Source organism: Elephas maximus, chromosome 12 (assembly GCF_024166365.1).
Source record: "Elephas maximus indicus isolate mEleMax1 chromosome 12, mEleMax1 primary haplotype, whole genome shotgun sequence".
Taxonomy (NCBI): Eukaryota; Metazoa; Chordata; class Mammalia; order Proboscidea; family Elephantidae; genus Elephas; species Elephas maximus.
The window spans coordinates 67,173,631-67,201,191 of record NC_064830.1 but is presented as its reverse complement, the minus strand read 5'-3'; the positions used below and the strand labels follow the sequence as shown (position 1 = coordinate 67,201,191).

Sequence of the window (27,561 nt, the reverse complement as noted above, 5' to 3'; positions counted from 1 at the left end):
ATTCAGCCTACTCTGTTCTCAAGACACTGAAAATGTCCAAGTTCTTTAAAAAGTACCACACAAATAAGCAATCTTCCATGATTTGTTAAGCTGGCACAAGGAAGGCTTCAAAAGTCCACCTATCAGACCTAAGGCTTCATAAGAGAAGTCATTTCCTCTTCTGCTCGTGATTCTGTGCTTGAGGGGCACATGAGAGAGCAATGGGATAGAGAAGGGGGAGTAAGTTAAGGGTGGGAGAGAGGTGACAAATAGCATTTGAGAGTAAATGCAATGGAAAAAATTAACAAATGCTAAAGTTTTTTAAAAGTTTAATGGAGCCAATAAGGCATATAAACTGTGTTCTGGCAGACATTAAGACCGGCTTTCTCTTACCAAAGAAAATGGCACACGTTTTATCAAAATTTGACAATTGAGAGTAAAGGGTACTAAGAAGCTTCAGAGCACCAATTTAAACAAAAACAAAAAAATTGGTATTCAACTTGAACCAAGGCATAAAGGGGAGATTAAATGTGTTCTGGATTTCAACAGCCTTTATGAATAGGAACTCTGGCCACTCATAAGCAGTGCCTCAAACCACTAACCAGAATCTAATTTTACAGGAGAAAAACAAAGATAACTCCAAATGCATTTCTTGGTATATTCCAAAGGGAAGACTGAAAGTATTCACAGTACACAAACTTGCCCCTTTCAGGTCAAATATAACAGACTGCTGTAATTCTTCCTGCTATGATATTCACACAAACAAAATGACCCACTTTTGCAAAAATTTAGAAATACCTCACACCCCTAGTTTTAGTATGGAATTCACTTTTTTAAATAAGGGCTATATCTATAATGAATACAGAACTTCAATCCACACATTTCTAACATCCCATTCATATCCCACCCCAGTCAATGAACATTATGGTTAACTTAGCAAAGTTTCTTCACAGAAGGATACCAGTAAACAGTTGAAGATATCGCAAACTTTAACAAAGTGCTGTGAGTAATTACTGAAAAAACCCTTACACTGATTTGCAATGGTCTTTTAAAGATTAAAAATAGGAAATAACTGATACCAGACTACTAGTTTGCAAGGAAACATTTTCACTGTCCTACGTGATATATAATAGAATAGAATAAATTACAGTACCTGGCAGGCTGCCGTCAGTTCTTCGTCTACAGAAGACTATCATTCAGTTCAAGATATTAAAAATGAAGATGAAACATGCTCTAGAACATCGCAGCTACAAGAGGTCTTATATTTACTCAAAAGAGGAATCCACTGAGGAACTTTTATGTAGGTCTACCTAACATTTAGAGAACCTCCATGCGATGCCATCTCTTCCAGAATGAGATTCCACACTGTACTTTTAAGGAGAGGAACTGGAGGGATGAGGAGAATGGAGTTTTGCTATTTAAGTTGTGATCACGTTATTAGTAGATAAAACAGACCTTTATCTTCCGCCCATTCCAGTGGAAACTGCACAAAGTCGGGCATTCGTGAAAAAGATTAAACAGGACACAAAAGACTCTACGACTACCCCACACCATCATCCCCCTCTCACTAATACTGAACCCAAAAGGAAGCCCATTCTCAAAGTGCGTAAACGACCTCTCTAGGTCGCCTTGAATGCAGTCTACACGTTTACACTTACCATAACGATGGAAAGCAGTTGTCTTAAAACTGAGTATTTTAAGCCTACAGGGTTAATCAGGGGGCAGTTTAATAATATTGCTATTTTCAGAGCACTAACACACACAAAGTGAATCCAATAGAGTTCTGTGTATTGATTCAATATTAATTGCATGACCATCATAGCACCTCTTTACATCACACAATCACCAGAATTAGAAACTGCTTTGAAAACTAAAAACAGGGGAACAGTCCAATAATGAGAAGTCGCACGCTGTTATTCTATAGAAACCAGGTGCGTGGTACAGTGCTGTTGCAAAAATGGAAGCCTGCAGATTTGACAAGGAAGCCAAATCGTGTTTTTAGACAATTTTAGGAGACTGGCAATACTGTTGAAGCAAAATACTCAACACAGCAGGAAATGAAGGACAAAAAAAAAAAAGCATTCTATAACCAAATAAACATCTGATATTTCCTTTCCCTTTGAGAATAAATACAGTTAAGGTCACTTTTAGCCTTGGAACGGATATATGTTTGCCTATGATGATCTTGCTAACGACTACACAATATCTGATGTCCTCTGCTAGGATTATAGTTTTAAGAAAGCCATAGTTACAAGAGGCATCTACCGTAAATACCTAGAACTTCCTTTTATGGCAACCACTATAGAATTCACTTGTCTTAAACAGTGAACAAGGGAAGATGGCCTCATGTTTCCTTTGCAATAATAGTATATGTTGAGGATCAAGTGGCTTTCAAGCAGCATGGTGGGTGTGAAAATGTTTGCAGTTTAGATCATTCTGTTGCGTTTATGGGTTGGTGAGTCTGTAATGACATCGCCACACTGGGCTGAGGTACGCTTTCTAGTTCCACCATTGTCCAAGTGGAGTGCCATTTCTTCTGATATGAAAGTGTTCAAATCGACATCATGGAGTCCATTTCTCCTTCGACTAGCATTCGATCCACTGCTTACATGTGTAGGAGAGCCTGGGGTACTCGAACGCACGCTTATACTAGCCATTGCACCACTAAGACCTAGGAAGAAGAAAAAAGGTTTTAGAGTTGCTCGATTATTTAACCCTTTTGAAAGCAACCCACTTTACTTTCCATGTCGTTAATAGTGTCGGAAGATGTCTGCCTATTCTCCTTATAAGGGGTCACCAGGGAGCAGTCAAGTTTTATTCTGTAAAACCGATCATCTGGTCTTGACATAGGAGATATTCTATTGGCAATATTACCAATATTTACCATAACGGTAGCTACAATAAAATTCTCCCTTCTACTCTATTTGGTAGGGACTGTATGCAATTTATGAAGACATGAAGTGCTTGCTTTAAACAGAACATTTTGGTCATCCAGTCACCATTCTAGGAGTTCCCTCTGTGTATGTGTGTGTACGTGTGTGTAGGGGGGCAAGCAATCATTTCCAGGCTTGATTAGGCTTATCCCGATGATCCTTCTAGATAAGGTGACCATATAATTTCATCAAGCAAAATGGTACACTACTGAGCCCAAAAAGGGGATGGTTAAAAATTATGCCAGGACACTGTTAGCCCCCAGGACTGTGAGAAAATAAATGCCTGTATTTAAAAGTCACCCACCCACCCCCCCCAAAAAATATGCTAGGACAACAGGTGCAAAGTGGGCCTGCCCTTGACAAACTGGGCTATATGATCACAGGTCTGGACTGGATGTCCTTGGTAGGCAAGTCCTAGCACAACCTAACTCAAAGTTGTCTATATATAATCCTTGAGAGAAGGGGAGAGGGCAAGAGTAGTATAAAAAATACTGTTGCTTCACTTTCAGGGTTTAAAAATCATTAAATCCAGTGCATACCCAGCACTCATTCCTTGGACTCTTCAACAGTTAAAGAAAGTGTCCAACCTAAGCTCCACTCCTGTGTATTCAGGATTACCTTAAACCTGTGAAAGGTATGAGTCAGGCTGGAAAATATAAAGCTATAGCATTAAAAGACCTAACTTCACTGACAGGGGATTTCTCTCCTTATCAATTTTCCCTGACAACACTTTAACCTCACACAGGATTTCTGTTAGTGCTTGAATAAATTTATATAACATGATCTAGTATAATCAATGTTTCTGAAGAACAGGATTTATGTCTTAGATTTTAAAGTTTAGAAGCTTGATTTGGTAGGGGCCCATTTGTTTAAAATGCTCTAATTTTGTACTCTGCAAATATGTGGTTTAAATATTAACCAGAAAAAGGACTGTGCTTCCTACCACATCAAACCTACGTAAATTTCCTTTGACGATGTTCTCATTCTACAAATACTCTGTGGACAACATTCTCAAACCCCTGGCCTCAGCCACCTCCTACATGCTCATGATGCTCTCTAGCTCACACCTCTCTTCTAAACTGCACTCTGAACTCCAGATTCCAGGTACTCGTTAATCTTCTAAATTAATCCAGTCAACCTCTTACTGCTCTCCCTGCAGGGGACACACACATCCTCCTCCCTTCTACTGGTGGCCAGAGGAAACTAATACAATCTGATCTTGCCCATTGTTACCTCTAAACCTTTGCAAGCTAGCACCTATACAAAATAACAATAAAAGCACCAACACTGGAGTACTCTGTGTCAGGCACTACAGGAAGTACTTTTTAATCTTCAAAACAAACCTGTGACACTCCATTTTGCAGACGAGAAATCAAACTTAAAAGGTTAACAGTCTACCCAAGGTCACACAACTAGTCAACTAGGTGGGACTGAAACTCAAGTAGAATCTATATCCTTATCAGTTTGTTATGCGGCTCCCTCTTAAGGCCTAAATTATTTTAGCAAGAACTAACTTCAGGGTCAATGGCTCTTGACTGGCTGCCCTCCTCTCCTGCCCTCTTGACTCACACCAGTAACACATGCGTCAGGTGCATCAGGCACTACCAACATCAAATGACTGTAGCTCCTTCCTGCTGGCAGGCCCTTCGCTCCTCCCTTCCTTCGGCCCACTATCTCCTCCAGCACCAGTCCTCTAACATTTCTACCTCCTTCTCAGTCTCTTAGAGCTGCCTTCTCTCATGGCCTGCTTGAAACTCTCTGCGCGTTCCTGCTCCTCAGCCTGCCAGCTCCATCCTCAGTCGCCTTTGTGGGCTTCTCTTCTGGCCCTGACAGGATGGTGTCCCCCAAAGTGATCTCCTCGACTCCTTATCTTACTCCTAAGCATCAGTATTTCCCAATTCTGTACCACAGGGGCAGACAGCTCTCCTGAGCTCAGGGACCCATCCGCATTTCAAGCTGCCAATTCAACTCTGTTCAAACTTAACACTTTCAAAAGGGAACCTAGCTGCTTCTTCCCCAGCCCACACAGGTTTGGAAACCAGGATGGAGAATTATCATCTCGGGCCAATTTTATAATAGCGTGTTACAATCATCTGTCTCGTCCTATAAACAGTGTCTTTACATCTCTATCTAACGAACTGAACACAGTGCCTGGCATGTAACATTCATTGAATTCTCCGGGTAAAAATGCTCCCAAGTCCTACCTCCCATTTTGAAATCCAAAGCTTAGCTGCTGCTGCTGCTGCTTAGGCACTCTCCAACCCCTTGAAATAAACCCAGGCAGCTCACTTCACTTCAATCATTACCATCAAGCTTAAAATTTTATTATTCCCAAATAGTTTTCTTTTTTAAGTTCTCCAGGATTCCAAGGACACTTTTAGCCATGCCTTCCTTTTTTCCTAATCTTGAAACCCATGACATACTAAAAGGTGTCCACATACTTTAATCAGAACCTTTGGTACTTGATTCATACAGTGGGAGGCTCTGAAAGAATTATACTGCAAAACTCTGGCATTCAGCAATAAACTGGCCTACTTCAGTAAATAAGTTCAGGACCCCCTTATCGCTTGAGATCACAACGAGAACTCAAACAATGCCCTTCGTGGTAAGGCGGAAATTCCGTGGCACTATGCACACCACCTAAGACAAATACCCACGGATCATAAAACACTCCAAGTGGTCTAGGCACTTCAAAGGTTTCTTACTATTCCAATTAACTCTTTGCCATGAAAAAGAAGATAGTGAACATTCATGTAGTCAACTGCAAAATCCAGCATTAAGTTCTGAAAAATCATAACCTTTTCTGTTGGGTATATGACTTGGGGTTTAATTTGACAGCTAAATTAAGATCTCAATGTGCAACATTACCTATTTATCTGCTCTCATAGCAATGAACTCTTTTCAAAGTTTGCTATCTTCCCCAAAGTCTTTGCAAAAAATGTCAAAAAATTAACATTAACAACCAAAATATATATATATTTTGAACAGCCCAAATTTTATTTCATAAACCAATTAACAGCTTACTAGAAGATGCTTTAGGAAACCTTAGCTACACCACATGAACATGACTATACAAGTACAGAAAATCTAAGCATGCTTCAGAACGAAAAAACTAAGTCATACGTGTAAAGAGCATACAACTTAGTTTCTACCAAAACACACTTTTTTGAAAGGGCTATGGGAGTTTCAATTGACAAAGGCAGTAGAACAAGTAGTATTAGACAGAAAAGTCTCCATTGCTTAATACAAGATAAACTTATCAGCTTTAAAGTTTCTGCATCCATTTAAATGATTCTTAGTGTAGCAGTGGGAGGAGGAAAAAAAAAAAAAAAGATTAGGATGATTTAATCAAACTTGCAAAGAAAACTCCCACTGGAGCTAAAACAAATTTACAGTCCAGGTTAAAGGAATCCAAGTTACATGGTAATGAAATTGTCAAAAGGAGCACATAGCTATCACCAAGTTCATGCTTAGGGTAGAAAGCAAATCCTGTTTTCAGAATTAATTACATTTAATTCCAGTTTCCCAACACATAGGTCACACACAGGCACAGGAAGAACAAATTCAGAGCCAGTCCATCTTACTTCCTCAGCTCAGCAGCCAGGTGCCCAGAGGCTGCACCCAAGCTCTTACTTGTTCCCATCCCTTAAGCCCCAGCAGAGAAGAGGGCTAGCCCCGGGAAAAGGCACTGTTGGTCCTCTGCAGATCTGCTCCACCAGTTTTCTCGCCTCCTCCGTAGATAGGGGATTTGAAATCCCCACCACTTCAATAAAGTGATTAACAGCCTGACCAGAGCCCTAGGAAACTGGCATTTGTGGCATCTGAAATGAATTGCACTATTTATATGTATGGCACTCCCTGTGCACAAAGCTGTTTGGATGTGATAAGCCAAGCATTCGTGTGTAAATGTAGTGCTTTAAATGTAGTGTTTTAAATGTACCGGGAACTCATTTTAAAGAAATTCTACTAGGAAGACTGTGGTCTTTTGAAGTAGATACCACTCCCCACCCCGATCTGTAAATTGTAATACTGAATTTTTATTGAAGTAAAAGCACACTAAATCAAACCAATTACAAAGATACATGTCATCAAACCAAGAAAACATTTTCAGTTATGCTGACAGCCCAAAATGCTTTGTTTTTCAAAGACAGTTTTTAATGCCATGGGAAAAATGCTCACGACGTCAAAATAAAAAGAAAAAAAAAGAAGGCAAGATACAGTACCATATATATGTAGTATGATCTCAACTATGAAATAACTTTGTATTTATACATTGAAAAAAAGACTGGAAGAAAATGCACCAAACATTTAACTGTGATTATCGCTGTGTAGTGGGATAACAAGATGCTGATTTTCTTGCTCTTCTGAAATATTTCAAGAAATTAGTATTTATAAATCAGAAAACTAGTGAAAAAAATCAAACCCAGATATAAAAGTGATTCATAACTGACAATGAATTACTAAATAGGTGCTAGGTGAGTAAGCTGGCTTTGAGGCAGGGCTGCATGACCCCTATTTTCACCTCAGTGAAGAAAAAAGTCCAAGACGACAGTATTCTAGGTTCAAGACAATTTTGTATCATTGACGTTGGCAGCTTTAGTTAAGTCCTACCCTCCAAAAATGTCAGTAGCTAATACCTACGTCTCGACGGCACTGGGTATTATACAGAAAGTGCCAACTTTTCATCTAAGTTTTTAATGCTATCTTAGTTGCCTTATGGTTCTAGTTTCGTAAAGGCTGGTTTGAACACAGGGCAAAATTTGGAAATTCCAACCTTCCGAGGAAATTTATTAAAGATGACTCTTTGGAATAATCAATTTTAAGCAATTAAGAAAGAGACTGCTTTGGTGCATTAATCTCTTACATCTTAATTTTCAAATAAGTTTTTTAAATACATTTTACTGTTAAACACTATCACAGTTGTGTTCTTTCAGGAAGATGCAGACTGCAATATTTAACAAGCATTTTTTAAGAATCTACTATTTTCCAGACACCGTGCTAGTGTGGATTTCCTCAAGAGGCGAAAAGGGAGTTTGAAGGTGAATGGACATAAATCACCCATAGGTCAGTTCTAATTAGCCCTCCGCAACAGAAAACTTTAAGGAATTTCTTTTATATTATACCATCAGTTTAATTTAAAAATGCTTAAGAACCTAACCATCCTTCAGGGTTTATGCTTCTAAATATTTAGCTACATTGATAGAAGGGGTAGAAGACTGGTAGGAAAGGGGAGAGAGAAGCAAGCACAAATATTTCATTTATTCTTAAATTTACTAAATCTCAACTGCCTAGGGTCAAACTAGTAAAGATTCCTTCTCCCTGAAGTCTACTAACTTCCCTTCCCTATCACCCTGGCACACTCAGGCCATAGAATGCTTTGACAGAAGAAAAACAAAGCTACAAAAACCTATATTCTGAGGAGAAAGAAAATCCTACAGGTTCAGGATGCCTAGAATCACAGCTTTCCATAAATTCTACGAGGAAGGTACCAGGTTTTACGCTTTGGGTATGACAAATTATGAATATGTCTTACCTTTTATTCAGGTAAAAATTCTTATCGCATGCCCCTGAATCTGATTTCAATTGACTTTATTTTTTTTTTAAGGACCTACACCCGTTTTCTCCAAATCTAAGAAATCTGTCAAGCAACTTAATGATTTAAGAGAATAAAAGTCCCCATGTAGCCCACAGAAAGATTTTGTTGGGCAACAAAAGAAGCCACACACAGAACCTATTAACTCCTAATGCAATGGCACTGTGCCCCAACTCGAATGCCTGGGTTTATTATACTTGAAACTGTTATACGATATTACTAGGCTAGACACTCCTTAAGACTACTTCATCCATCTTTGAATCACCTACCCTAAAAAACTGCCTTGGTATTCACTGTGTTCAGTAAAAGCTGAGTGAAAGGAATGACAATATACACTTTGTTTTAATATGACCACCTCTTCTGATTTTAACTGTAGAAATGAGAACTCATAACACCACATCTACAAACAAAACACAGGGTTTTCAAACCAAAAAGACTCTGGGCTTCAACAGTCTAATAAGAAGCCGCTGTTTTTTTCTTTTTAACTCAAAGTACTTCCTTTAAGAAAAAAAACTTGTATTTGTTTCTTTACTTTTGTTTTAAAATTTCTCCAGTGTCATATTAAAGGCTGGGGTGCCTATGTTTGCCTAAGTCCCCCTGAGCACTTAGGCTAGTGAATGCAGTACCCACCCCACCATCTTTTAAACTTGTTCTAAATATAAGAAGTTACAATCAGGGAAGGTGATCTCTTAAAGCCAAAAACTAACTATGGAAATGGTTCCCCATCACTGCCTAGTATGATGACAGTGCACGTTAGAGATGTACAACTAACTACACGATGATAACCCATTCCCAGTGGGGTGAGTTCTAAGAATGCCATCACATATGGTGGTGGCTGCCCCACACGATTAATGTAATGGACAGCACTGAACTTTACACCTGAAAAACGTCGAATTGACAAATGCGTTATGTATATTTTAACAACAATAAACGTCACCACGTCATTTCTGGAACTAACACCAAGTGTCTCTGATTTTTATGGGACAGTCTGAATCAGAGCCAGCAACCTACACAGACAAAGACCACCCTATATGAGATGATTTAAATGAAAGAGCGTGACTTTGAATAAAGTTAACCAAGAATGAGGTCTGATTTAGCATCCTGCTTCCTCACCCATCCAGGTCTCTATCCTCCCCCTCTCTGAAGCAACCATTCTGTCTCTGGATCCTTCTTCTCCTAACCCCCAGGATGACAAACAAAACTCAGAATAAGGAAACCCAATTTCAATCTAAGGCTTTCCAGACAGCACTAAGCTTGAGAAAGTCAGCCTCTTAGAATCTCTCTCTCCAGCCAGTAGGAAGAAAACCAACTTCACTGGTTTGTCAACATGCAACGAGCTCTAGATCTTAGCAAGTAACTTATGTAGGTAGTTAATAATTCAGGTTTCAAACATCCCTCGTACCAGTGATTGAAAAGGCTATCCTTACTGAAGAGGGAGTGGACAAAGTATCCTTTGGCCACTGGACCTCAGGATCCTGGGCTCCAGGTCTATTGGTACAGTAATGCTGTCAAGAGCCAAAGATGCCACTCATAGCACCTAGAACTAACTAGAAGTCCTTCCTTCTTTTCTCAAGGCAAACAATACTTACACAGTGTTGTGACAAGGAAGAAATTTGCGTAGGTTCTCATTTTAATACATCACCTTATAAACTAAACATACTGCTTTGCAAAAAGACTGACTCAAGAGGTTAAGCACCTTACCCAAGGTCATACAGGGAATGAATGGCAAGGCTTGGATAGAAACCAAGGTCTTAAATTCCAAAGGCTATATAGTCTTCCCACTACAGTGAACCTAAACTACAGCAGGTTACACACCGTTAATCTCCAAGTCTATTCATCCAGATTCACTTACAGACAAAAGGCCAAGAAAGAGATACACAATAAGCCTAGAGACATTTCCCACCCTACCCTTGACCAGAAACCCGATACAGAGACACAATGGTTAAAGTGTGCATTTGGGAGCCAGACAGAACTGCAATGTCTACTCCACTACTCACAAGGCTGTTTCATCTTGGCCTTTCATCATCAGTAAAAGGGCAATAACCCAGGGTAGGTTAGTAAGAACTTTCCTTAGCATGGTGCTGACACAAAGTAGCATTAGAAGAGCAGCACTAATGGATATGGTCCTCTGGTCTCACAAAAGGAGTCTGAAGGTACACATGTTACATTCTACCCTTACTGTGGTCATTAGTCCTCGGCTGTCCCCACTGCCTTATATTCATTCACTCATCACACTTCTAAGCTAAGCTGAAAACACACCTAGACCAGGCTCCTTGCGTGGTTCTGGAAAAGCCAGCAGGAATAAGACAAGGCCTCTGCCCTAATGTAGCCCTCGTCTATTGAAATGGACAGCCACAGAAACAAATCCAAGTGGGAGAATAGATGCCCAATTCAAGAAAGGCTTAGAGAATGGGAAGAACCAGAAGAAAGGTTCATCACAGAAGTGGTATTTGATCAGTCTTAAAAGACGATCAAAGGGAAAAGCATGTAAGAGTGTGTGAAGCTATTCATTTAAACAGCATGGCTAGGATACCTAACCCAATGATGCAGCCAGATCATAAAGACTTGCAGTGTCATGCTGACTTCTGAACTCCCCTTGCAGGTCTGAGTTTTTTTAATCAATGAAATGACAAGATCAGAAAGATTCCTCCACCAGTGGTCCCCCAAAATACAGACTGGGGATTGGGCCAGTTCACAACTGGAAAGTAAGTGAAGGAAAGAGATTGTCCCAACACCCAAGCCCAGCTCTTCCAGACAGCCTTCCCTGAACCTGTAGCCAGACTGCATTGTAAAATGTCCCTTTCTGCCCCAGAAAATCTTCCACATACCATGCTCTTACATTAGAATAAATCACCCAAGTATATCTGTTTGCCTAACAGAAGAAAGCACCCTTTTTTCATTTATGTATTCCCAGAGACTGCATAGAGTCTGCCACATACACATCTGCTGAATGTCTAATTAGCGGGGGAAACTGTGTTGTTTAATTCAGTTTGGACCTGGTCTTTGAGACAAATGGGACAGCCTAGTGGAGATGTCTGCCAGAGAACACTGGGACATACATGTTTAACCATCAAGGAAGGTCTAAGCTAGAGGTGCAGATTTCGAAGTAATCAGCTTACACAGGGGAACATTTAAGAGTGAGGTGGCCCTAGAAAAACATGCAGAAGTAGACAGCTAGGCTGGGATCAAGGGGAATGTAAATTAATTTACATCAGTGAGAGAACATGAGGAAAAGTTACCAAAGCTGAAGCTGCATAAGATAAGAAGCCAACAAGAGGAAAAGTTCTAGAAGAGGAAGAATGACTAGAGGAGGAATAATCAGAAAGGCCGACAGAGAACCACACAACTGTCCATCTGAAATATCCTGCCTACGTAACCTAGGTGCCAATTATTAACTCTCAATAGATGTTGAATAATGCTCTTATCTTAGACAAGGATAACATCTTGGGGCAGAAATCAATTTAGCACATGCTATGTATTTCTTTGATTTCTGAGTCTCATACCCAAATGAACAGCTTCAGTAGTACACAGAAAATAAGACAAAGGGGCCAAGACAAGGCACTGGGTTATATTCTTTCAGCCTCAATAACCATTTGTCGATGTGTGAGAACCATTAACTGAGACAGCTTTGACTGACACTGTTTTATCTAAGTCCCTCCCACTAAACTTGGCTCCAGAGGTATCTTACCCATTTTGTCACAAGAGTCTGTCAGTTTTCTTTAAAAAAAAACTTATTTTTAGATGTCTGCAGATGCATTTATTAGATGTAGTATTGGAGGTGGGTGCTTAGTAGGCAAAAGAAAAAATCTATGGGGTGAAAATTGCCCTCTCTTATAAAAACGGTAGGATATGAGAAGGACTATGAAAGAAAATCAATTTGACTTTCTACACTCAAATAAGTTGGCCTCCATATGTCCCCTCACACTCCAAAAAAGTCATTAACTCAGACTCTCCCTCCAGTTTAGAAACCTCACATATACTTCAGAGATTTGGCTAAGGAAATGGGTGTGCAAAACTGAATTCTAGCATAATATTTACCGTAAGTGAGAAGTTTTCATATATAATTTTAAAAAATCATTTTAACAGTTTTCACTTCAATCTACAAACTACTCAAGAAAAAAAATCAAGAACGCTTGGTTACATAGTTGTTGCTATTTAGTTAACAATGACTATTACTAGAAATTATTTAAATTACTTTCCTTAAATACACAAATCAGACTAGCATTCTCGCCAATACAATGATGTTCTGTCAACTCCCTAGAGCATGAAATTCCCGGAATAATGTTTCTGACGGCTCTCTCCAGGGGTCCTATTACTTCACCACAACGCTGTTCTAACCACATCAATTCGATGTACGAACCCTAATAACAGTACATTAAGTATCCAACATATTCTGGATTAGTACTACTTTATAAATACACTGAAAGATTATTTTTCTACACAAAGCTTTATACTTAAACCTTCCAAAACCCTCAGTTAAACATAAGTCAAAACTATAAATAGTGCCTTCCCTACAACTATGTCATCACTAAAACTGCAAAGTTCAGAAAATAATCATAGGTTGAAGAGATTCGATTTAAGAAAATGCAACAGCGGCTGGGAGGTAAGAGATAGTTATGGGGGGGAGGTGCTTGCCCTTTTACTATGTACACTACTTCAGTAAGATCTTGTAACAAACATGACTTTCATATTTCTTAAAACTATCTTCTAAAGTATAACACAGAAAAAGATACTTTAAGAGAAGTACGGAATGAATCATAAATCCAACAGATGATAAAGGAAGAAAATCACGATGCTTCAGGAGAGACAACCACACATCAAACACTACCATGAACTAAAATTAATCTGTCAAACTATGTACACTGCTAAGAATTGCTAAGGGGAGATGGTGAAATGTTGTAATCCAATGGGAATACATCAACCTCTTCTTTTGCCTGAGTTTCAAAAACTCTGATGGCGTAAGTATTTCACTGTATTAGAAACTGCATCCATACACCGTAGACAATTTTCTTGTGGTAAGTTTTTTATCTATTTTTAACTGTCATAAATAAGCTAATAAATTGGGGCGGGGTGGGGAGATAAAGAATCAAAGTTTGCTCAAGAGAGTAAGAATTTTATAAGCATTAAAGCTTCAATGATACAGAAGCCCTTTGTACACATCCCACTATCTTCATTAACAGCCTATTCTGTGCTAATGATCTACACACTATGCTCCAGAAACAACCGAATAGGACTCTTGACCTAACTCAGAGAGTTACTTCTACCTGCTTAGTCACTCAGAGATTCATGTTTTCTTCTTGGTTTCAACCATGTCTTCTTTTGCTGTTGTTTTATGTATACATCTGTGCTACATGTAGTCACACAGAAGGTAACGCTCCCAATGCTTTCTGGAAGTCTGTGTTAGACAGCAGCAAGTGACAACAGACTTGTCTGACTTCAATGCCCACACTGCTCCAGTTTTATTTACACCCCCTTTAGCCTAGAATGCCTTTTTAGGACAGGTCTGACCTGGAGAAATGATGACAGGCCTGTCTACTGGCTATACCTCTGACAGTCCAGACTATCAAAGCAAGAAGAACCTAAGGGACGATGGCCCAAGGGAAGTCGATAATTCTGACTTCTACCCCCTCCTACTTGGGTCATCAACGCTCACCCAGGCACACTAGATAACTAAGGGTGACAGAGGGAGCTCCCATGAGAACTAGCCTTCCTTGCCTGGTCACTGACCAGGCTCTCCTAGCAATTATATATGTAACAGAATTCTTAAGACACAAGAACTTCCGTTTTAACTCAAAAAAGAAAACATGTACAATATATTGTACAATATATAAATGCAAAGCAATAAATTCTAATCAATGTCGCAGAAAGATTGTTATTTTAACACCAATAAGCTCAAACTAACTTTCTGAGAACATAATATTTATGATGGGCTAGCTGACAGTCCAAAAAAGTACCCATATAAGTTCTTTGCTTACATTCTATTTAAACATTTCTAGAGTGAGTGTTTACTGTAATAGACAAAAAACAGACAATTTGTCTGGACCTAACCCTCAATGTGAAAATGGGTCCACAGGCACACTCTTAACCATTTTTCCAAAGAAATATGTTTAAACGGCTTTACCATGCAGAGCTATGGCTTCCCGGAAGGGTTGCAAATCAGTCTCTACAGATGAGCTAGTTTCCGTTGAAGTAGCTCGGTTAGGGGACACTACAGTCAGTCTTGGGGGAGCTCTAGAGTTTCGTGGTGGAGGAACTTTCCCACACAGGAAGCTGATCAAATCTTCTCTACGTATAGTTCTTCTGCGTTTTTTAACCCAAGCCAACACATCCTTATTGCGTCGCTGATAGCCAATCTGAATGCCAATATCAAAACTTCGCTGATGGGTATCCACGCTCTCTGTGAAAAGAAAGAAAAAGAAAAAACATACATGATGATCAGTAGCACCATACTGTAATCTCTTTTAAAGAACACCATATAACAAGTTAATCAAAATGAATAATCACTTATCAAAATGAAGTATGCGGTTCTTTAAGTCTATCAGTAACCTATTAAACTGAACTGTATTTCACAGTCACGTTGGAAATGTCATACACATAACACTTAATGCTCTGAAGTCAGGGTTTACACATCGCGTAGTTCTGGAGCTTCTGCCCTCTCCTTCCAAAAGTAATCTTTGAACAAACAGAAGTAGAGGGACTACTTAGCTTTAGCCAACCTATCAATTTAAAATGCTATTTTTTTTTTTTATTTCCTAAAATAACTTGCTTTAACAACAAGAACAGAAATATAAATAATCCTCAAATGATACAAACAGAACTTCAAGTTTTTTTCTAATTCAGTTAAACAGTAGTAGTAACAATGGCTAAATTACTAAGTGTTTAGAAGCCCTGGTTGCATACTGGTTAAGCACTCAGCTGACCAAGAGGCTCGCAGTTCCAACCCACCAGCTGCTCCACAGCAGAAAGATGTGGCAGTCTGCTTCCATAAAGATTACAGCCTTGGAAACCCTGCAGGGCAGTTCTACTCCGACTTACAGGGTCACTATGAGTTGGAATCTGATCGACAGCAGTGGATTTGGCTTCCTGTCACATGAGTAGACTACCACCTTAAGACAGGTACTTGCGGATGAGGAATCGAGGTAACTACCCCAACGTCACTAAATACAGCAAGAGCTGGAATTTTACTTCAAAGCCCATGACTCTTAGCTACTAAGCTATATTCATCTCCTTCAGAAATAGGGTGAATTTTCAGGATGACACCAGCCAAGCAGGACCACCATTATCATTCAACAGCTAACTAACACTGCACACCACTCAGAGCACACCAGCCTCAAGTGCCATGTCATCTTGGAGATGCACTCCTACTGACAGGTTCAGCACCAAGATGCAGGAGCACCTGTAATGCGGCAGCAAACATTTTAGAGATCACAGAGGGAAATGAATTCTGACTGACTGCTAAACCCTGACACCAAAAGGCGGCGTGGGAACTGAGAGGGCGTCAGTTGTTTCCCTGGGTATTTTTTTCTTTCTGCTTTGTTCTGTCTTCAATAACTCATAACCATTCCCAGCAGACCTCGCCTTCAAGTCTCCCAGCATGGCCTCCCAGTCTTCAAAGCTGCCAGTTTGTGCACTAAACCTGAGTTTTCAGTGAAATGATCCCCGTCCCTTAGAGGTTTTAATTAGTTCCAAAAAAAAAAAATTGAAAATTCAAGTCACGGCAATTTTTTTTAACTGAACTGCGATGCCAGCAGCAAATCAGCAGTACCACCTCTAATGATACTAAAGAACAGTTCCTTTATCCCTAGGACCTTTTGTAAAAGCAACAATCCTGGAGCACAAAGAATCACTCCATTCTTACTTTTCCTGGCTTTGATTTTTTAATTTCTTGTCTGCTTGAGAAGAGAGCAACAGTCAAACAAAAAATGCAGAGTTGTGTCCCAGAAAGAAATCAAGACAGCGGAAGATCCCCCAAACTGAATTAATTTGCATCTTTACAAAAGGAAGCGGGCAAGAGGGCTGCCCAAGCTGAACTTCAACACCAGGCCTACTCCTTCGCAGATGGTCAGCCCTTATCTCTAAAGATTAGAAAGCAACACTGAAGAACTTATCCATGGAGCAGATCTTTTCACTTAAAAATACTTTAACACAAAAAGGACCAGGACTAGAACTCAACACACATTTGGAACCGGTGATAGCCATACACTCTTGAGTGCATTCACATCTCAGTTAAACTCTATTGCCTCTTTGAGAAAGTGGGCTCTTCTCATTTTACACATAAAAAGCAGCTCAGAATTGAAGTAATTCTCCAGTGTCTCACTACTAGAATAATGGCAAAGTCACTGAGCGACTGGTAGGTTTGAACTGTCAACCTTTCAGTTAGCAGCCAAGCTCTTAACTGCTGTGCCACCAGAGCTCCTAAGCCAACCTTAAGGGGGTGGATAGGATAGATGTTGACCTTGTAAAACTGTATCTAGACTTTCAATGATTCTGAAAGAGCTGGAGACACTTTAAGAAAAGCCCTCAGTCTACCCCATGGAGTACCTTTTCGTATCAAGTAAGAGAAGCAGTAAACATATGACCCTAGAACCAACTAGGTTTTTACAAACGTACTCTACCTAAGGAAACCCTGGTGATGTGGTGGTTAAGAGCTATGATTGCTAACCAAAACGTCAGCAAGTATGAATCCACTAGGCGCTCCTTGGAAACTCTATGGGGCAGTTCTAACTCTGTCCTATAGGGTCGCCATGAGTCGGAATCAACTCAACAGCAACAGGTTTGTTTTTTTTTTGCTTTACTCTATCTAAAAGAACTTTTAATCAAGCTCATAACTGTAAGGTTTCTCTTTCCAAACAGTTTGAAGAAATTTTAGTTTTCACAAGTCAAATGAAGGTAGGCCCAGAATTAGAAGTATGGAGGAAAAAAAAAGCATGAAAGGGATACAGAAAGCAAGTCTGAAGCAGGCCAGGTGAGTGCAAAGTAAGATGAAGCAGGCATGGAATGTAAACCTGCAAACCATAGGCAGTAAAAAAGAGAAGCTAAATTTGATACAGAACTGAAGAGTCAAAGGGAAGGGGTCACTTAAGGTGGTTAATAAAAAAATGACAATCCTGTCAAATATTGAGAGGAAAGAGCATGGCTAAGCTTAATTTCGTTTTGATTGAGGACACAAGGCAGGAGGAGCTGATGCTTGCTTTAATCACAGATTTGAACAATTACTGGAAAACTCAATATTCACTAGTGGCCTGGTTTAGATGGAAGACCATTATGTAATTAGTTGTGAATCCCGTATGCAGCTGACCAGTCATTTCACCTCAAAAACTCTGACCTAGTCAATAGTCAACATCAGGACGGACTAAGAGCACACACTAAAAATTAGGCATGTTGTGAACAATGTAGACTCTTACAGAGACAAGAGCAAAGGTGGAGGAAAGCAGATACGTTTAAGGTCTTCAGGTACATGCCTCTGCACTGCCTGGACAGAGCACGGTTTTGTACCATTAACTTCATATTCCAAATCTGAAAGCCAAGTCCAATTATTTTAACACCCAAGTAAATGCAACCTCAGGTATTTCCCTAAATAGAAAGTCTCCTGTTCGTGCTAATGCACTTAAAACACAGTCCTTAGGTTTGCAAACTTTAAACAGTTACTCGGTTGAAATAAAACCCCAACGTACTAAGTAGGAAAGACCTGCACTCTTATTGGGGAATCTCAGACGTGACTGGGTTACAGTTTATTGTAACCCCAGGATAATTTAGTGTCCGGTAGGATAGTAATCCCCTTACAAAGGCGGCCTCCTGAAAGTTCTCAGCCAAAGGCTGCTTTTGAACACATCTGAACCTTGATACCAAAATTCTCTAAGTGTGAGCTTTGGGCCTCTGGCCCAGAAAAACAGCACATAAATTTTGGGCCAGTCTTATGTCCAACACTATTTTACTCACACCAAAGCCACTGGGGAAAAGGGCCATAAGCTTGAAGGTGCGACAAACCCCAAGGGCATCAAAACGTCAATCTAACCTTTAATCACACACGCATTCATTTCCTTATTCAAAAAACGAGCTGATTCATAACGGCAGTCACAGTTTTTTTTTTTTTTAATGTACGTAGCTGAAATTAAATGACAGCTTTTAGAAGGCTGAAGATTTATCCAGAAAGCACTGCTTTTGCCATTTCTCCCACACAGAGGGGGCAATACTGATTTCTGGGTTGAAGAACTTCCTTATACGACACACACAATCAAAATTTTTTTTGATATACACAAACCCCTTCCTGAGTCAGCCTAAGCAGATATCCCTATTTCGTAAAACAAGGAACAGAGGCTCAAAGGGCCTTACCCAAAGTGTTGAGAGTTTCTTCTACAACATGTTTCCTCCTCAACAATAAAGAAGCCATCTCCTTAGTGGATCTACAAACCTTAAGTTCACGCTACTAGATCAAGTCAAAACTCCTAAGGAATATACTAAGGACGACAAAATATTTTAACTTAAGAATTAAAGTCTGCCACTGGGGAAAAACACTAATGTTTCATTAGAAACAAAGATCTGAGCCTTTAGCCCAATTATTTTGAGAAATAAGAAAGTAGTACCCAAAATAAGCATTTATTTCTATTTATTTATACATTTATTTAATCTTCACCTAGCACACAAAACAAAGACCAGGAAACAGGGAGAATCATAGTGGTCACTGTTGCCTGACTGGCAGCCAATCCTTGTCCGCCTTCTAAAGGGATTCCCAAGTTTTTGTTCGGAGAGCCCAACCATGCGCTCTGGGGGAAGCCCCCTCCACATCTGCTGCCACATCTGGGTGGGAGATGGGGCTTAGTCCTAAACAAATCTCCATAATCACATAACCTGGCTAGGTAGGTACTAGGCTTCAGGGTACATGACCCAATTTTGGCCAAGAGACTATAGAAGCCATTTGCTGGGAGCTCCTGGAAAAGCAGCTTCTGGTCTCTTCTAAACAGCAGAAGACCCTCAGGTGTAAGCTAAAAGCCTTTCTGGGAACCTAACGAAACAAGCCTGAGGACCAAGCATGTGTATACACGCACACAAGCTAAGAGTGGAGAGAAGTGCAGAGCCAGAGAACCTGAGTCACTGAAGCCAATTCGAGCCTGCCCTGCCCACTGGAGCCAATACACGTCCGCATCACTGAAGCCAACCCGACTCAGGTTTTCTGATATTTGCAGCCAAAACATCCTTTTGTACAAAAGTTATACCTAAGAAAATGGATGCCTTCTATAAAAACTTACAGACTGGATCTACAAACTGCAACCACTGAGGCTACTGTTCCTCACGATGTGGTACGTAAAAGAATAAAACTTAGGCTTTAGAATTTCTAACTCTAATCCATACTAAAGTATTTCAAACAAAGGCTGAAAGGTCACCAATAGGTTCTTGTGGCAAAAAGTCACAAACCAGCTCTGGAAAGCCAAATTAAAAGGAGTTGAAAATTCCAATATTCTCTATCTAGTCCCCAGGTAAAATATACTTTTTCTGACCATTTATTTAAAAATCAGCCACCTGCCCCGTGGCCCACAAATTTTCAGAATGTTCAGGTGACCTGCAGTTTACATACAGATCTGAAACGGCCACACTTAAGAGAGACAACGTATTACATGGAGGGGATCTGGCGTGAAGTGTCTCAAAAATAAGGATTTAAAGGGCACCATGCTAATTTTCTCACCTGTCAACTCTAATTACATTTACCCTTTTGAAAGGAAAGAGGATGAGAAGGAACGTACACACGCCACAGAGCTTATTCCAATACCAAAAAAAATTTGAAGCCGAAAAATAAACTAGAATTACTTCCTTTCGTCTTAGCCCATCTTCTGGCCCATAGCCAGAAACATCTGAAAAACTTAAAATTTGACCACCAACACAATCAATATTTAAGCAAATACTCACTGCATGCTAGACACTATACTAAGAGCTTCCTCTGTTATTTGTGGGTACTTATCCCCATCCACATTTGAGAAAGCCAAGGAGCACAACGGTTACAATACCTTGCTCAGGACCTACACTACAAGTGACAGACCCAAGACACGCACTCAAACAATCTGCAGCAGGCTCCAGGACTGTGGACCATTACTATGTTAGCCCTTTGCTAACATGTCATGCCAGAGTACAGACGCCTTGGGGCAAATGCTGTTCAAGGATACAACCAGAAACATCCTTAATGCAAACATTATCAAGAGAAGCTCTCACCATGACTACAAGTAAAGCCTCATGGAGGCAAGGAGACAGAGCTTATCATAAAGAAAACTCAAAGAAAAGAAACACTCCAACTGAGAAAGAACTATTAGAAAAGTGATGGGAAGTGACTAGGAAGCACTGGCACACAAGGTGCTGCTCAAGAGCTAGGGCGCCAGCACACACCTTGAGCTGACAGCTGAGGCTGCCTAGTAAGGCAACAGCCCGTTACTCCACCTCGCTACTGAGCGACTAGCTCCAAGGAATAAAGAAATTTTGCATGAGATAAGGAGAACACTTTCCAAATTAGGTATAAGGAAAGAGATTGAAATTGGTCACCCAAGGAAATTGTGGGGGAGGGGGTGGTTACGAAGCAAACATTAATAGGTTTGGTCAAGTATTTCCCAAATAAGCATCACCTCCGGCTAAATTAAACCAATCTCAGTAACTTTTCACCCTTCTTTAAGTACAGTACAAAAACGTACTGAGCCAGGGACACACCACCACTCAACACTGAACAAATATCACCCTCTTTGGAATATCAAAGCGAGGTAGAAGCAATGACCAGCAATCAAGATTTTCTTCCCCTTTTCAAAAAAGAATCCCAAAGCCTGACCCTACTGTCTGGAGAAGAAATTGTGCACTCCATCTTACTGAATTCTGTCTTCAATGAGAAAGCCCGGTCATGCCCAAGGGGCAGAAGAATGGGGCCCACAGGGGCCAGGCAGGGTCGCCACTCAAATGGGCTAGGAGAATGGGGCCGGGCTAGCCAAGGGAGCAGAGCTGCCATCCCAGAGGGCCTGGAAGGCCAAGCTGAAGCCCAGGACCAAGGGGCCACCACCCAGAATCCACAGGGCATGACCACTGCCCATGAGGTCTCAGAAAACAGAAGACTATTTTCAAGCCTTGAGAGCTAATATAAATTGTTCTGCAGAGTTTTGGACTTGCTTGGTGCCTGTTATCCCTTCCTTCCCTCCAATTTCTCCCATCTGCAATGGAAATGTCTACCTTGTGCCTGTTCCACCACAGTACTTTAGAAACAGATAACCTGTAGTCTAGATTTCACAGGTTCACAGATGAAGATGAATTTTGCCCCAGGATGGAAAGCACCTAAAGTCTCACCCGTATTTGATTTAGATAATTCACAAGATGAGATTTTTAACTTGGAGTTGATTTAAGACTTTTGGGATGATGTGGATGTGCTTTGCATATGACAAGGACATGAGTTTGGGGGGCAGGGGGGGCCAAAGGGTAGAATACTGTGGACTGAACTGTGTCTCCAAAAATTTGTGTTGTAAAGCCTAACCTCAATGCCTGTGGTTATGATACCATATTAGAATGGGTTCTTCGTTCTGTTAACAAGACAAAATTAGTTTGGAGTGTTTTCAGTCAATCTGTTTTGAAATACAAGCGAGATTAAACAAGCAAGGGATAGGAGAGAGAAAGGAGAAGAGACATGCCAAGCTACACGAAGACTGCCCATAAGCAGAAGAGACAAGGACTTTCCTCCAGCCCTTCCCCTAGAGCCAGTACCCTGAATTCAGAGTTCCAGCACCCTAAACTTGAGTAAATTTGTTTGCCAAAGCCACCCACTCGTGGTATTTGTTATAGCAGCACTAGATAACTAAGACAATGTGGTGACTCCAAATCCTTCCAGCCACATTCCAATCAAACCAGCTAAAGTGAATGTTCAACCAAAAGCAATCAAAAGGGGCTGGACAGGGCCCTCTACTAGGTGGCAAGTTTTGGGAAGAGCTGGTAAGAGCCCTAACATTCCACAGGCAGCAAAACAAGCCATTTTTTACTTGCAGATAAGAGCTTAATTACACAAAACAGAGGAATATTACCCACTTAAAGGGATCTCCCAAATACTTCTCAACTCCATAAATTAAATATTTAAACAGAACTATACTCAACCTGACTTAAGTTACAATTAACCTCTATTTAACGCTCACGCACCTGTGACAGTACGTTGGCCAAGTTTACTGGTTCTACTGAAGGTCACGGAAACCCTGGTGGCATAGCGGTTAAGTGCTTCGCCTGCTAACCAAAAGTTTGGCAGTTCGAATCCACCAGGTGGTTCCTTGGCAACTCTATGGGGGCAGTTCTACTCTGTCCTATAGGGTCGCTATGAGTCCGAATCAACTTGATGGACCACACCCAGAAAAAGAAGTGCATGAGGATCTACAGACCGTTATTTACTCTTCTGAACACTGGTATCAGATAAAAACAGTAAGTTCCATGTCACAGGAATACAAAATGCAACTAGTTTAGACTAACAATTCAGCAGTTCCAATAATCCCAGGACAGGTGTTTTTTTTTTTTTTTTTTTTTTTAATTTCAGCGTCTATCATTAAGTTTTTGGAATTTCAAAGATGAAGACTAATAAGATATAAAAACTTTCAAACTTAGTATCAAATTAAGGATGATTTCAAAGTTTGACTTCTGAACTCATCTTCTCATAAAGAAAAGTACCAGCTTTATTCCTAAGAGAATAAACACAACATAAGCACAACAGCACCAGTTTTGTTTTCAGTAAAAAGGTCTTCTAATTTGTATATGGCCTAAGCAAAGAACTTGGAAGGCACTAAAAATACATGCCCTCACCTTTACACAAAAAATTGTTCCATTAAGTGACAAACTAGGATACCCCATACAGCAAAATACTACTCAACAATGAAAAGGTACTGCACTACTAATGTGGGAAATGTGAATTCAATGGATCAAGCTCAAAAGCACTGTAAGTGGAAGAAGCCAGACAGGAAAGGCTACATACCATATGGTTCTGTTTATACGGTATTATAAGAAAAGGAAACCTGAATATAAAGAACTCAGATCATTAGTTGCTGGGGGCTGGGGCAAAGGAGGGTGGGGGAATTGGCTACAAAGGCACAGGAGAAAATTTTTTAAGAAAATTACAATCTATTACCTTAACAGTCAAAACTCAACTATATACCTTAAAAGGGTGGTTTTCACTGTATGTAAAATCATACTTCAAAAAACATTTTAAAAAAGCTGAATCGCGTATTATTTCAAAACTCCCTTTCTTGTCAAAACCAAAAGCAACTCCAAAGAGAATGCTCAAGACCCTCCAGACTGACAAACGTTAAAGCAACTTACTCAGTAGTCAAAATTTAAGAAATACAGCTAGCTACATTAAAATCAAAGTTGACCACTGGGACCCCATTCAATTGTTTCCTTTTTCTCAGTAAGGCTTGGATTATTAGTTCCTCGTTCTCTAAAATTAACTCATATTCACCAGTTTCAGTTTATGGTTTTCAAATTATCTTCCCCAAAACCTACAAAGTCCATTCAAGAAATCTCACAATAAGGAATATTTTTCCTACAGAATACTGCCATCATTTGCATTCTTATGCAAAAATACAAATGTGAGAACCAAACAGACTCTCCACAGCCAGTATTTCACCTACTTTGATATTTTTGAAGTACAAAAAATTCCATTGCTGTCAACCAGCAGCTTTTAAAAATTAGAAAGCACCTAATTTAATTACATTTTTATTAAGATTAACAGTCCAATTCAAATCCTTTTTCCACAAACCCTACCCGTCCCCCGAAAAAAACGAAACCCCAATTTCTGAATCTTCAAAATCATAATGCACAAAATCTAAACCCATTGTTACTAAAAAGCAACATTAGAGACGAAAGAAAATTAACTCCAAAAAACAACAACCATAAAACACAAACCCATCAACTCAAACTCTGGTCACAGATTTCCTGCCAGCAATTTACAATCAGATACAAGGCAGCTTTGAAAAGATACATTCAATGAAGTTGCTAGAAGAGCAGCACGTGAATACAACCACACACTACTCCAATTAGGCGGCTGTGAAAGCACTTAAATGCTACTGAACTGTCCCCCCTTGAAGTTGCCTATACTCGAGAAATCTATCGATAAGGTGCTTACGAGTGCCCTCCGCCCCCTCGAGACCATAAGCTGCTGTTCCCTGGCCCTGGTAACTTTCGACTTGAAGCAAATCTTCCAGCTTAGAGTTTCTACTGGGCGCTACTAACATTTGGGATTGGACTCTTGTTTGGGGGAAGGGGCTGTCCTGAGCACTGCAGGATATTTAGCAGGAGCCCTGACCTCTGCCACTAGATGCCAACAGTAGCTCTCTCCCAGTTGTGACAACCAAAAAACGGTCCCCAGACATTGCCGAATATCCGGGGGGAGAGGGTGCAAAACCGCCCCCAGCTGAGAACCACCCGATCTAGCTAGAACTAGGGTTCGTGGCTAGATTTAAGAGCACAAAACACTCCGGGGTAGGCTGAGGCAGTTAAGGGTTGCCCTTACACACAGAACCCAGGACATCACCCCTGACGCAGGCTGCCCTTCCCCTTGATCGGCACTGCAGCAAGATTGTCTTTACCTTTGTAGAGGTTGGTGACGGCGGTGGCTGCGTTTTGGAAGGGGACCCAGAGAGAAAGTCCTGGCTGCTGACACACTCGGTCTGTAAAGAAAAACGAGAAACCAAAACAAAAAGAGAAAGAGAGAAAAGTGTTACTTGGGCGTCAGTCACTCCGGAACGGCCATATTAGGTTTCGCCATTTTGTTCAAGGTTTCGGGTCCCCCAGTGGCGGTGCAGGCCTGAGGAAGGGGTAGGGGCGGCGGGGACGGCGGGCTGCGGGGCTCGGAGGCGCAGCCCGAGGCCGAGCTGGGGGGCGGGGAGGCGCCCCCGCCTCAGTCCCCGCCCCGAGGCCGCCAAAGGGGCACAATAGAGCCAGCCCCGCCACCTCCCTTCGCCATTTTGTGACTGGGGGCTCCTCCCCTCCCAGCCGGGGGCACCCGCAGCGCGGCCTGAGGAGCCGGCGGCCTCCCCCCGGGGCCGCTCATCGGAGCCCCCCGCGGCCGGCCGTGGGGCCCGGGCCGCCCCCGCCCTGTCCCCGAGGGCCTCTCCGCCCGCGTCGCCATCTTGTGGGGAAGGGGCGGCGGGGCGGCGGCGCAGGCGGTGGGACCCCGGGCCGGCCGCAGAGGGTCCGGGCCGGGCCGGGCCGGGCCGGCGGGGGCGGCGGGCGGGCGGCGCCAAGATGGCGGCGCGGCCTCACCTTTGTAAAGCTGGGCCACGGCGGTGGCCGAGTTCTGGAAGAGGTGCCACAGCTTCTGCTGCTTGTGCTCGGGCTGCGCGGCGGCCGCCGCCTCCTCCTGCAACTCGGGGGGCAGCTGCTCGTCCTGCTCGGCCTCGGCCAGGCACTGCCGCTCCCACTTGGAGAACCAGTGCTCGGGCCCGTGCTCCTGGATCTCGGCCTCGCCCTCCTCCTTCCGCTCCTCCATCCTCCGCGGCCTCCCGCGGCCTCGCCGCCGCCGCCGCCGCGTCCTCCTCAGGCGGGGCCCCCGCGGGAGCGTCGTCGTCAAGCGGCCCGGCGGCGGGGCCCAGCGGCCGGCGGTGGTTCCTCGCGGCGACCCGGGCCAGCTGCACCCCGAGGGCCTGTGAGCCCCGCCCCACGGCCCCGCGCAGCCCGGGACGACCCCCGCCCCGGAGCTCCCCACCCCCGGACCCCGCCGAAGGTCGCCGCGGGCAGGACGACCGCCGCCCCTCGCCTGGCTGGCCGGCGCCCCTCTACCGTGCCCCCATGGCGCCGCGGCCTCGCTAGGGCCGCCGCCGCTGACCGCCGAGCTCTCCGCGCAGCCCGGCCTGCGCAACCGAGCCCACCCCGAAGACTGAAGAACGTCGTCGTCGCCACCACCGTCGACGCCTCTGCGGCTGCTGGTCCCCGCCCTCCCCCGCCCACATGCTGACTGGAGAAGCACCGCCCCCTCGGACCCAGCTCCCCTGCCCCGCTGGGGCGCGCCCGATCCAAGGGCTCCCATTGGTCTGATCCGATTGGTTCCGCGAGCGGACTCTGGACACAGCGCGGCGATTGGCTCACGGGTCTGTCTGCCTGACGTAACCAGTGGGCGGGAGGACTAAAGTGAGCGTCAAAAAGGATCAAGAGGGTGCAGGGGGAGGAGCTGACAGTGGTTGCGTCCGAGCCGACCAAGAAAAAAAAAAAAAAAAAAAAAAAAAAATCTATGTATAAAGGGATGCGCATGCCCGTTTGCTCTCTGCCCCTGAGCCGGGGGCCTGAGGGGGTCACGTGACCCTGCCAGCGACCGCACCCGCGGGGGCCTTTCTGGCGCTTCCAGGCCCCGGGGTACACGGTATGCGGTGCTGCGACCGTGCTGTGGGTACAAGTGGAGGTGGGGCCGGCTGCTTACTCCAGAGGGAGCAGAGACGAGGGGAAAGTGAACGAAAACCCTAACTTGTATCCAAGTTTGCAAAGCGCTTCCCCATCTGTTTATTTCAGTCCCATTTCTTATATGAACAAATCGAGCCCCAGAGCTCAAAAAACACGTCCTCCAAGGGGCGCGGCAAGCGAGTTCTTCCGCTCTGCGCGCCAGCACGCCCCGGGGTCGCTGCCGGGGAGCGCCTCGGTGCGCCAAGCCCGCGCCCACTCCTGGGGGCTCCCCGGCACCCTACGCCCACGAGCTTGCCGTCCCTGTCCCTTGACCAGACCTACATCGCTCGGGTGGCCCAGGAAATCAGCCCGAGAGGGAACGGGGTGCCGGACGCCCAGGCGAGAACGCGGCGGCCCCCGCACCTGTCCCGAAAAGCACACTCCCGGGCCACGTGCGCCCGCCGAGTCCTGCGCCAGCCTCTGCGGAGCTGGAGGCCCGGCTTCCAGGGGGAAGCCCCGCACGGGCTTCTCCACGGCGGCTCTGCGCAGTCACCGTGCTCCCTCCGCGCCTGACCTTGGCTGTGTGCCCAGGGAGTCGGGAGAGGGGCTGCCTGCAGGGTTACCCGGCCCGGGGCTTCCCTTGTGTCCAGGGTCTGGAGAGGAGGCAGCCACGTAAACGGACGATGACGGCACAGA

At 43.0% G+C, this 27,561-nt stretch overlaps 1 protein-coding gene across 1 annotated transcript; it reads right to left on the bottom strand.

Moving 5' to 3' along the window:
• Positions 1-291: 291 nt before the first annotated feature.
• HAPSTR1 (HUWE1 associated protein modifying stress responses) lies at positions 292-26,175 on the bottom strand. Its single transcript, XM_049903186.1, has 4 exons — positions 25,756-26,175; positions 25,080-25,160; positions 14,627-14,902; positions 292-2,650 (listed from the first exon to the last, which is right to left on the bottom strand). The coding sequence occupies exons 1-4, from the start codon at positions 25,979-25,981 to the stop codon at positions 2,406-2,408; spliced, it is 828 nt and encodes a 275-aa protein (XP_049759143.1). The 5' UTR covers positions 25,982-26,175; the 3' UTR covers positions 292-2,405.
• Between the last annotated feature and the right edge of the window lie 1,386 nt (positions 26,176-27,561).